The sequence below is a fragment of the Oncorhynchus mykiss genome, chromosome 12, assembly GCF_013265735.2.
Source record: "Oncorhynchus mykiss isolate Arlee chromosome 12, USDA_OmykA_1.1, whole genome shotgun sequence".
NCBI classification, from domain to species: domain Eukaryota; kingdom Metazoa; phylum Chordata; class Actinopteri; order Salmoniformes; family Salmonidae; genus Oncorhynchus; species Oncorhynchus mykiss.
The window spans coordinates 57,586,699-57,599,126 of NC_048576.1; the positions used below are offsets into that span (position 1 = coordinate 57,586,699).

At 45.5% G+C, this 12,428-nt stretch overlaps 1 protein-coding gene across 8 annotated transcripts in view; it reads left to right on the forward strand.

Annotated features, from left to right (window-relative positions):
- LOC110537838 (peripheral-type benzodiazepine receptor-associated protein 1) overlaps positions 1 to 12,428 on the forward strand; it is a 182,021-nt gene that overhangs the window by 150,367 nt on the left and 19,226 nt on the right. For 7 of the 8 annotated variants that reach the window (XM_036937869.1, XM_036937863.1, XM_036937867.1 and 4 more), the window contains 8 exons: positions 119 to 270; positions 793 to 1,470; positions 2,562 to 2,903; positions 4,252 to 4,407; positions 4,698 to 5,564; positions 5,895 to 5,997; positions 7,183 to 7,325; positions 7,561 to 7,729. In XM_036937869.1, coding sequence (XP_036793764.1) covers positions 119 to 270; positions 793 to 1,470; positions 2,562 to 2,903; positions 4,252 to 4,407; positions 4,698 to 5,564; positions 5,895 to 5,997; positions 7,183 to 7,325; positions 7,561 to 7,729 — 2,610 coding nt within the window. The remainder of the gene's footprint in view (positions 1 to 118; positions 271 to 792; positions 1,471 to 2,561; positions 2,904 to 4,251; positions 4,408 to 4,697; positions 5,565 to 5,894; positions 5,998 to 7,182; positions 7,326 to 7,560; positions 7,730 to 12,428) is intronic. The other variant, XM_036937871.1, reaches the window with a different exon arrangement.

Consider the following 12,428-nt stretch of genomic DNA (forward strand, 5'->3'; position numbering starts at 1 on the left):
TCACCTGGTGTTCCCAGGTCTTTAAAACAGGCCTTGATTAGAGAGGACAAATGAAATCAGGCCCTGTTTAAGACCTAAGATTAGCTTGTCTTCTAATATGTATTACCTCCACTCCCAGGTCCCCCTGATGCTCCTCTGGATGTGCAGCTGGAGCAGGGGCCCTCCCCGGGAATCGCCCTTATCAGCTGGCTGCCTGTCACCATCGATGCTGCTGGGACCTCCAACGGAGTACGCGTTACCGGATACACCATCTATGCTGACAAGAAAAAGGCAATAACTGTAGTGTTGTGTTTCTGCACCTGAATGCACTGGAAACAGAGGAGAGTGTTTAAGGTTTTGGATGTAATGGGGTTGAAATTATGCTAAGAGGTAAATGAGTTTGAATCGGTGTGTCTGTCAAGCCAGTGTTTTCAGAGAGGTTCTGTGCTCTAAAGACCCATTGAGTCTGTTGCTCTCTTCCTCAAGACGCTGGTTTGTGTTTAAATGTGCCATGGTATTTGCAGTGCTTCAGCTTGGGCTGTGAACAGTATCTGTGATAATGGCTTGTCCTATGCCGCTGACTTTTATATCCTTTTAGTCAGAAGTGTTTTACGTCTCTGTGTGAGGATAGTGTGTGTGAGGAGTGTTTTGCTGTGAGGATAATGTGTAGGAGTGTTTTGCTGTGAGGATAATGTGTAGGACTGTTTTGCTGTGAAGATAATGTGTAGGACTGTTTGCTGTGAATATATTTTGTGTAGAGAGTATGTGTCTGTGCTGCTGACACTACCCATCTCCTCTTCTGCCATACCCTAGGTGTTGGAGGTGTCATCCCCCACGGCAGGCAGTGCCCTAATGGGCCCGTCTCAAATCCAGTCCCTTATGACGGCCCATCAGCTCACCGTGCGCACCATGTCCGGCCACGGGGAGTCCACTGACTCTGTGCCAGTCAACGTGCCCGCCAAGCTAGCCGCCATCATGACGGACCAGGCCTCGGCTACCTCCGCCCCTTGCTCCTTGTCACCCCCCGTTCACCAGTCACCACCCTACCAGTCACCCCCTGTCCACCAGTCACCCCCCTTCTTGTCTTCATCACCACCCGTACAGCCCCAATCCCCGTCCTATGGGAACTCAGCTGCCAAAGTCTCCACGCTACCCTACGCCACGGCCTCACCGCCGCTAGACGCACACGCCATGGTCCCTAACGGGGGGCTGCCCTCTGCCAACTCTCCCCCAGTCCACACCCTCCACACAGAGGCCTCCTCCCCACTCGCTGCCTCGTACGCAGAGGCCTGGGCCAACCCCTTAGCAAAGTCTCCTGTTCCCCCTCGGGATGCCTTGGCAGTGCATGAGGCCACCATGTCACCTCTAGTAGCACCAAACTATCAGGCCAAGTTGCCATCAGTACCATCAGCCTATGAGGCTATGATGTCACCACCAATACAACCAGCCTATCAGGCCATGCTACCACCAGCCTCTCACATCAACACAACGGTACTTACAGTAATGCAACAACACCTCCTCTAAAACTCTCATCTAGAACTCTAGAACTCACCTCATGGCTCCAGACTTACTTTTTTCCTGTGGTGACACTGGTGACACTAACATTTTCAGTTTGTGGCACAAGGCCATTATTCGGTCGCACCAAACTTTGTTGCGGCATCACACAATAGTAAAAAAATTGCAATCATCTTATAAAGTAATTCGCAGTGCTACTGAGATGGTATGATTCATGAAACGTGTTCAAGCAGGGTTGCATGATCAATATATTTTTATGTGTAACCTAAACTAGTGATTGTCATGAATTTTGGGTTGACAATTACTCTATTGTTTCTATATTTTACTGTCAATATAAATTGCAGAATTGCACATTTATTCTGTTCAATAGAGATTAATTTGCTTAGCAAAATGTTGTGTGTATAAATTAAATATCACATAAGGTAATTAATTTGGGCCTAATTCACCATCTGAGGAAGTGGAAACTCAAAATGCATTAGGTAGATCGCTAAATATAATATGTTGCTAGTTAGCCGTGTAATTGATGAATGTAACAGTAAATGTAACGTCCTAAAAACTTTGCAGCATACCCATTTATGTCTATAGCCTTTGCAGTCTCCGCACACCGTCAATGTTGAGAGTAATACCTGCAGAAAGCTGAGACCCTCTTCTCACCAACAGGCACAGCTGCTTTCAAAACGTTTATTTTGGCGCAAATGCATTTTTTTTATGTTGCAATAATTTTGCTCTCCCACTAGCCTACTCAGCGCGAAAGGAGAAACAGACACTTTCATGCAGGGATCAGGAAAATAATGCACTTTAGACTACTGTTTTATCAAATCATGCTTTTAGCTGCCCCAAAATATGTTTTGAGTGACCAGCTTGAATTTGCAGTTCGCACCGATCCGGCCAATCAAACATTTTACTCACACAGCCTAAGAATCGCAAAATGCGACTAAATGGTCTCAGTCTGGAGCCTTGCAACTGCTCTAAAATATATAGTACTAGATGTATGTTATTATCTAGTTTACGTTATTATAACTATTTTAACTAAGTGTATGTTGTATGTACGCCTGTCTGTTCTCCAGGTCAATGCAGCCTTGCCCCCCAGCCAGAGTCCAGTCCCAGGCCTAGTCCCAGCAGCAGCCATGGAGCAGAGCAGAGCAGTCACAGAAATCCCTGGAGCTCCCCGTCCTGTCATGTCCATCACAGACTTTCTCCCCATGGAGGACTACTCCCGTGCAAACCTTTCAACCCCTGAGCCCTGCCCCACCCCACCCCAGGACAGACACTCTCTCCAGCCCCCCAAAGCCCCCTCTCCCCTGGAGTCAGAACCAGACTACTCCATGGAGAGGTCGACCACACGCCTGGTGTCCATGGAGGAGTTCCTCAGGCAGGAGAAGGACCCAGGCTTCAGCAGGCAGCCACAGGTTGGTTAGTTAGTTATTTAGTACTGACTGTGCTTTTTTGGAATGTGATAACATTAAATATCATTGCCAGTTTTCTGGGCAGATGCAATACGCACGGCATCTCTGTGTTCTTTATTGTTACAATGTTCCCCTCACATTGGCTAGTACTCTGTGCTTTAATCCTCTGATGATGTTCATTGCCGAAATAAACTCTTTCTCACCCAGCCTTTCTCAACTCTTTCTCATCCAGCCTCACCCCTTGTCTAGATGAACCAGTAACTCATCTAGGTCTAGGAAAGGCTGTGGGATCATTACCTCGTATTTATCAACATGGTGCTTTAGACTAGGGGTCGTGACCCCTAAAAAAGGCCGCACTTGACAATTGCGCTTGAATCGTTCCATTGTGAATGGATAGGCCTGCTACGTTATGAAACCACACAATATTGCAGACTTTGATATTACCGGAAAATAAAGTGTGAGAATGTCGAGGCACAGAAACTCACATTAATACCTTTGTCAGATAGAAAATAATTCTTATTGGAGAGAGTTTTTCGAAAGCGAACGATTCCCTCGGCTGTGCATGTTTCTAACAGAAAACATCATCAGTAAGTGTCCCACATGAGTGATGACTGCTCACCTCCAATGCTTGGAATAGCACTTTGGGACCTGCTTTCCAATCAGTTTGACTGTGATCCTGGTTCAGTTGACATGCCGGTAAGTGAAGTCAAACAGCTGATCGAGCTGTCATGGGACCGAATGCAGCAGACAATGCATTTACAGGTCACTACGGAGGAGTTTTGATTCCTGACTCAAAGGGAATACACTTCCGTCTCCCTCTGAGCATTAAAACTCATGGTACCCTTCATCAGCTCATATCTGTGTGAAGCTGGATTCAGTGCTCTCGTCTGCATATAAAAAATGTATCCAGGTTGGATGTGACAGCAGAGACGAGGTGCGTACCGTCAACCACGCCCCCTGACTTTGAGAAGCTCTGACTGGACATGCATCAAGCACACCCATCTCATTAGTGGTGGTGAGATAAGAGAGATTATGTTAGACTCATTTGCTATTGACTGTCATAGCCACAAATAAAAAAGTAAACATTGGATGTTAATTACATCATTTCTTTTAAATGGTTGGGGTCGTGCAAACTTTCAGATATCAAAATGGAACCCCTGGACTAAAGAGCATTGAGGATAGTGGCATTATACCAAGACATACCAACGTTCATAGTAACATTTCCTACTATGAAAATGAGCATTTGGAGGATTTACCTTGTCAATTTACGTTTCATTTGTATTGACATGATTGGTTATTCCACATGCTCTAAGCCTGTCCTTGTACTGTGTGGTTGTGCTCTGTGTGTCAGGGTTATGCGGTAGGCCTGGTGGAGCCTCTGTACGGTGCAACAGAGAACAGTAGGGGCTCGGACCTGTCTGATATCCTGGAGGAAGAGGAGGAGGATATGTACTCAGACCCCCCTGGACCCGCCCTGGCCCGGGGATACACCACAGGGGCCGACAGGGTAAACATTCACTACAAACACTTGATTTTACTGATCTTGCTGAGGAGGACAGCCTCTGTTTTTGTTACGTTTGCTTTACTTTCCCTCTTTCATTCTTGAATTCACTCACTGTTTTGATTCTTTTTTTTTTGTATGTCACACTTCACCCCTACCTTATGCCACCATGCCCTGCCCAACCTGCTCACATCCGCCTCCTTCCTGAACTCCTATCTCCATATCCTACATCCAACCTCTTACCTTCAACCTGTGACACCCTCTCCTCTGTGACCCTTGACCCATGACCCCTGTAGCCAGACCAGTGGGAGGTGCCGGACAGTGACGAGGAGATTCTGGAGAGTATCCTGAAGCTTCCTCCACAGGCCCACGCTCAGGCCTACCACTACCATCACGGTCATTATCACCTCAACAAGCACCTGTTCAGCATCCCAGAGGTCACTGATGAAGAGGACAACAGCGTGGACGAGGACTATAATCACCGTCGCCACCGAAGACAGTCCCAAGCCAGGCCCAGCCGCACACACCTCCACCCCGATGACCCCCACTACCACAGAACCCGAGACCAGCCTCACCACCACCACCACCACAGCAGCAGAGCTGAAGCCAAAGAGCCTTTACCCAGACACAGTGGTGGTGCTGTTGTCAGGGCTCGGCCCCAGCACAGGGTCCACTACGCAGACACAGTAGACAGCATCAGCTACCCTGAGGAGGGGGAGCTGGTCCTCGGGCCCAGTAAGGAGATGTGGGTGCGTCAGGCCCCCCAGAAGGTCCACAGCAGTGGGGGAAGGAACGGAGTGGGGACGGTTGCCCTGGTAGGCGGGCTAGGGGACAGGCTCAGAAGAGAAGCCTTGCTACGGAGTCAGATGGCGGTCGCTGCGTTAACGTCCCAGGCCACCGGCCACGCACCATGCTCCTACCTAGTCAGCAAGACCGTACGGACGGTCAAGTCCCCTGTGGGCTCGGTAGCAGAGATCGACATTGAGTATGGGACTGACGAGGAGGATCCATTAACCTATGACCGCGGGGAACGCGGGGAGGTGGTGGTGGAGCAGATGAGTTCTGAGTGGTGGGTGGAGGGGTCACCGCCTGACCCCCTCACGCTGGCCCTGCGCCGGGGAAAACCTGCCCTCCAGGCCATTGCAGCTGCTGCAGCAGAATGGGTGTGTTCTCACTCGTTGTACCCCGTGGCTGTATTTAAATTCCCTCTTCTCTACCGGCGTCTGTGTAGTTGGCTTGTCATGCGTCGCATGTCCCCTTTATCTGAGATCCTAGCGTCTGTCTGTCTGTCTGTCTGTCTGACGACACCGTTGCTTCTCCAGACTCATTCAAGCTGCACAAGGCCTGAAAAAACACCTGATCCTTATTGCATACTACTCATGTCTCTAACCCTGCAGTCCCTTACTGTACAACCTGAATGCAAGTTATTGTCTTATGTGCTGCTGTCTTTCTCTCTGACTGACTGTCTGTGTGTGTGTGTTTATGTTGACCAGGAGCCTGACAGAGACCCGTCAATGGAGGCTAGTGCTGGTTGGAGCGGACAGGCTGAGCTCTCTCCTAAGCTGACCAGGGCAGAGGCCAGGCAGGAGCTCAATGGTCAGAATCTCATTCCTCATCCTTCTTCTCACCCCCCCCCCCCACCCCCCCTCTCGAGCGCTCTCTCTCTCTTTATCTCTGTCTCTCTTGTTCTGCGATCTGTCTATCTCTTCCTCTCTCTCTGTCTGCCGTCTGCCTCTGTTGGTCTGCCTGTCTCTGTCTCTCTCTCTCTGAGAAAGACACCAGGATGTTAGATTCTGAGTTTGTGTGTGTGTGTGGGGGGGGGATAGGGTGATTGGGGAGAGCGAGAGATGGCCTGTAAGCTTAGAACCGGCTTAACTTCAAAATGGCTTGTCATGAGATGGATGAGAGGAAGAGACAACCATGAAAATAGTACCCTAGATTAGCCCACAGTGAAACCAACCAAGCTGGAGTCTCTCTCTGCATCTTTCTCTCTCTCTCTCTCTCACTTTTTCCATCCCTCCTGTCTCTCGTTCTGCCTCTATCACTCTCTTTCTCTCCCTCTTTCAATCTCACAGCTGTGTTCTCATGGAAAAGCTCACAGATATATTTCTGCTATTATCAGCGGCAGGTGGAAGAACAAGGAATATGCAGATACATATATAGGACACACACACATGCACTCTGCGCGTACGCCCCCACGACACTAGAGAGGGAGGGAGGGATCAGCGAAGATGTTGTTCTCACATACAGTATCTCCAAATATCTATACAGACAGAGGATATAAATGTGGTCTATTTCTTCCTGTCAGCTCTGCTCTGCTTGCCTATAGTCTGACTGTTGCTACATACAGATGGGCTGATCCCTCCTAATGAGATCGAACCTTGTCTCATTGGTGCAGCTTAAGTCCTAGTTATCTACAGCAGTTCACATTCCCTACACTGCCATCAGTCATCTTGATCCCTACATCACATAGACCAGTGATGGGCAACTCTAATGGGGGTGGGGGCCACAAAAACGTCTGAATTCATCATAAGGGGGCGCAGTGACTGGCAGGTCTGTGTACCCACATCCATATACACACATATGCAGTCAGAACTGGCCCAAGCCTGTTGGGGGAGTGGGAGTGGGCTCTTCCGTGTGGATTTCGAGAACTGTGGGAGTGTGGGCGTGGGGGATGTGTGTGGGTGTGTATGACCAGGCAAATCCAGGTGTATGCATCACAATGCTTAGGCTAGCTGTTGCTCCAAATAATGTCGGATCTGTTTGTGTGTTTGCATGAAGAGAGCATGGAGCCTGTGCGGCCTATAGGAGACAACGAGGTGCGTATCTTTGTAGCGCTGTTCCCCTACGACCCGGTTAACATGTCCCCGAACCCTGATGCCGCTGAGGAGGAACTGCCCTTCAGAGAGGGACAGATCATCAAGGTATGGCCCCAACTGGTTAAAATTATAGTATTGCCTGCTGGAATAGTGATATCCCTAGCACCATGTTTTACACACTCTCTCATCTAATCTATCATTAATTATAGGCTGTTCAAGGCAAAACGTTTATCCATGTTAAGCTTCTTCTATTAATAAGTTAAGACAGTAATAGCGCAACCTAACGGCAGCCATCTTGTTTTCTCTCTTCACCTTCCCCATCCTCCATTATCCTGTACAGATCTACGGAGATAAAGACTCAGACGGGTTCTACCACGGTGAATTGAATGGTCGTCACGGTTACGTACCGTGTAACATGGTGTCTGAGATTCAGGTGGAGGATGAGGAGACCAGAGAGACACTCCTGCAGCAGGGCTTCCTGTCTACCCACGCAAACATGGAGAAGATAGGTAGGCACAACTGTCAGTAACAGCACCAGTCAATCATCAAAGGGTTTTACATCTGTCAATCATATCAACAGCCAATCCCAGCAGGGTTCATCCCACAAGTGTCCAATTTAACAGGGCCCTTCTCTGATCCAAGTTACCCACTGCCCATGTAATCAAACAATCAATCAAGTACAGTTGAATTGTATTATTCTTTCTGTTTGGTGTCAGCTCAATGGTTTGTATTGATGTTGTCAGCCTGTACACTTCACTTTAAAATATGCACCAACTGCGGTCTAACACTTTTCAGCAGGTGTGGGTAGGTTCTTTGTCGTTTTGTTTTAATGAAATCTCCATTGTCCATGTTGTGGAGTGGAAGTGAAAGAAAGTAAAAATGGCAATACAGAAATACTGTAGCTATGACCATTAGGGTGAAGTGTCAGATGTTGTGAGTTTCATAACTATTTTTATTTTTTACTCCTCTCTTACTAGTCTTGAAATCAACCAGCTGTGACTCGATAATATACTGTACTTCAAACTTGAATAATTTGAAATGAAAGCAAAAGTCTGTTTCTTCACCACAATCTGTTGGGGGAAATCCTCACAACCGGTAAAACAGCAGCTGCGTCTTAGTTAATGGAAAACATTAATTTGACCTATTAACTTTTTACTGTAATTGACCCATTTACTTTGTAAGAATTAAAAAAACTGGCCAAATTGCACTATTTGATTAAATTCAAAATGCGAAGAAAATATATAATCTGAGGGGTATCCTACTGAGCAAGCAAGATCTACTCAGGGTTTTCTAAAGCTAACCAGCTTCAAGTAGCCTCACATTCCAGCTCAGGCTTCATCCATATACACGCCGCTAACTCTAGCAGGCTTGTAACTGCACGTGCATATCCCACGTGGTTAGTCGAACACCGAACTCTTCATTGAGACAATGCTGAAGCATTTATTAATGGGAAAGTCAGTGCCACGTTTTAATTTGTGCCGAAATCAAAATGAAGCAAAAGTTATCTTGCAAATTCAAAAGGCTATGGTGTGAAATGGTCTTTTAGAAATGCCTTCTTCTCTTTGGTGTGCTTATCAATGCATGAGCACCTTGTTTCCCACTCCTATCGATAAAATAATTGTATTAGAGGTCGACCGATTATGATTTTTCAATGCCGATACCGATTATTGGAGGACCAATAAAAGCCCAGACCGATTAATCGGGCGATTTATTATTATTTTTTTTTATTTTTTTTTCATATATATTTTTTATTTGTAATAATGACAATTACAACAATACTGAATGAACACTTTTATTTTAACTTAATATAATACATCAATAAAATCAATTTAGCCTCAAATAAATAATGAAACATGTTCAATTTGGTTTAAATAATGCAAAAACAAAATGTTGGAGAAGAAAGTAAAACTGCAATATGTGCCATGTAAAAAAGCTAACGTTTAAGTTCCTTGCTCAGAACGTGAGAAGGTATGAAAGCTTTTAACATTAGTCTTCAATATTCCCAGGTAAGAAGTTTAGGTTGTAGTTATTATAGGAATTATAGGACTATTTCTCTCTATATCATTTGTATTTCATATACCTTTGACTATTGGATGTTCTTATAGGCACTATAGTATTGCCAGTGTAACAGTATAGCTTCTGTCCCTCTCCTCGCCTCGAACCAGGGACCCTCTGCACACATCAACAACAGCGACCCTCGAAGCATCGTTACCCATCGCTCCACAAAAGCCGCGGCCCTTGCAGAGCAAGAGGAACAACTACTTCAAGGTCTCAGAGCAAGTGACGTCACTGATTGAAACACTATTAGCGCGCTCCCCGCAAACTAGCTAGCCATTTCATTTCGGCTACACCAGTCTAAATCTCGGGAGTTGATAGGCTTGAAGTCATAAACAGCTCAAAGCTTGAAGAGCTGCTGGCAAATGCAGGAAAGTGCTGTTTGAATGAATGCTTACAAGCCTGCTGCTGCCTACCACTGCTCAGTCAGACTGCTATATCAAATCATAGACTTAATTATAACATAATAACACACAGAAATACGAGCCTTAGGTCATTAATATGGTCAAGTCCGGAAACTATCATTTCGAAAACAAAACGTTTCTTTCAGTGAAATTCGGAACCGTTCCGTATTTTATCTAACGGGTGGCATCCCTAAGTCTAAATATTACTGTTACATTGCACAACCTTCAATGTTATGTCATAATTATGTACAATTCTGGCAAATTAATTACGGTCTTTGTTAGGAAGAAATGGTCTTCACACAGTTCGCAACGAGCCAGGCGGCCCAAACTGCTGCATATACCCTGACTGTGCTTGCACAGAACGCCAGAGAAGTGACACAATTTCCCTACTTAAAAGAAATTCATGTTAGCAGGCAATATTAACTAAATATGCAGGTTTAAAAATATATACTTGTGTATTGATTTTAAAGAAAGGCATTGATGTTTATGGTACATTAGGTACATTGGTGCAACGACAGTGCTTTTTTTCGCAAATGCGCTTGTTAAATCATCACCCGTTTGGCGAAGTAGGCTGTGATTCGATGAGAAATTAACAGGCACCGCATCGATTATATGCAACGCAGGACAAGCTAGATAAACTAGTACTATCATCAACCATGTGTAGTTAACCAGTGATTATGTTAAGATTGATTGTTTTTTATAAGATAAGTTTAATGCTAGCTAGCAACTTACCTTGGCTCCTTGCTGCACTCGCGTAACAGGTAGTCAGCCTGCCACGCAGTCTCCTCGTGGAGTGCAATGTAATCGGCCATAATCGGTGTCCAAAAATGGCAATTACCGATTGTTATGAAAACATGAAATCGGCCCTAATTAATCGTCCATTCCGATTAATCGGTCGACCTCTAAATTGTATCATAATAATTGTATTTGTCATACGAAAGTTTTACTGTGCGTGAAGTTTAAAATGTTTTCTGTCATTACTAAATGACTTGGTGTTTTAACATTTCACTATTTTTTTTTTACACACAAAAACATATTTGATACAAAAATGATTTAATCTGTCTTTCTCAAATGAAGGGGATGATAATGCAATCTTTGCAAGAGGGAGGGAATCTGATTTTATTGGTCCTCTGATACTTCATTCAGGATAAGTAGAGTTATCCCTGAGTTAGCCTGCCCCGGAGCAGGTTTGTTCTGGAGGATTCGTTACCATAGAAATATACATTGGGGAGAACAAGTATTTGATACACTGCCGATTTTGCAGGTTTTCCTACTTACAAAGCATGTAGAGGTCTGTAATTTTTATCAAAGGTACACTTGAACTGTGAGAGACGGAATCTAAAAAAATCCAGAAAATCACATTGTGTGATTTTTAAGTAATTAATTTGCATTTTATTGCATGACATAAGTATTTGATACATCAGAAAAGTAGAACTTAATATTTGGTACAGAAACCTTTGTTTGCAATTACAGAGATCATACGTTTCCTGTAGTTCTTGACCAGGTTTGCACACACTGCAGCAGGGATTTTGGCCCACTCCTCCATACAGACCTTCTCCAGATGCTTCAGGTTTCGGGGCTGTTGCTGGACAATACGGACTTTCAGCTCCCTCCAAAGATTTTCTATTGGGTTCAGGTCTGGAGACTGGCTAGGCCACTCCAGGACCTTGAGATGCGTCTTACAGAGCCACTCCTTAGTTGCCCTGGCTTGGTGTTTCGGGTCGTTGTCATGCTGGAAGACCCAGCCACGACCCATCTTCAATGCTCTTACTGAGGTAAGGAGGTTGTTGGCCAAGATCTCACGATACATGGCCCCATCCATCCTCCCCTCAGTACGGTGCAGTCGTCCTGTCCCCTTTGCAGAAAAGCATCCCCAAAGAATGATGTTTCCACCTCCATGCTTCACGGTTGGGATGGTGTTCTTGGGGTTGTACTCATCCTTCTTCTTCCTCCAAACATGGCGAGTGGAGTTTAGACCAAAAAGCTCTATTTTTGTCTCATCAGACCACATGACCTTCTCCCATTCCTCCTCTGGATCATCCAGATGGTCATTGGCAAACTTCAGACGGGCCTGGACATGCGCTGGCTTGAGCAGGGGGACCTTGCGTGCGCTGCAGGATTTTAATCCATGACGGCGTAGTGTGTTACTAATGGTTTTCTTTGAGACTGTGGTCCCAGCTCTCTTCAGGTCATTGGCCAGGTTCTGCCGTGTAGTTCTGGGCTGATCCCTCACCTTCCTCATGATCATTGATGCCCCACGAGGTGAGATCTTGCATGGAGCCCCAGACCGAGGGTGATTGACCGTCATCTTGAACTTCTTCCATTTTCTAATAATTGCGCCAACATTTGTTGCCTTCTCACCAAGCTGCTTGCCTATTGTCCTGTAGCTCATCCCAGCCTTGTGCAGGTCTACAATTTTATCCCTGATGTCCTTACACAGCTCTCTGGTCTTGGCCATTGTGGAGAGGTTGGAGTCTGTTTGATTGAGTGTGTGGACAGGTGTCTTTTATACAGGTAACAAATTCAAACAGGTGCATTTAATACAGGAAGTGGAGAACAGGAGGGCTTCTTAAAGAAAAACTAACAGGTCTGTGAGAGCCGGAATTCTTACTGGTTGGTAGGTGATCAAATACTTATGTCATGCAATAAAATGCTAATTAATTTTATTTTATACTTAAAAATCATACAATGTGATTTTCTGGATTTTTGTTTTAGATTCCGTCTCTCACAGTTGAAGTGTACCTATGAT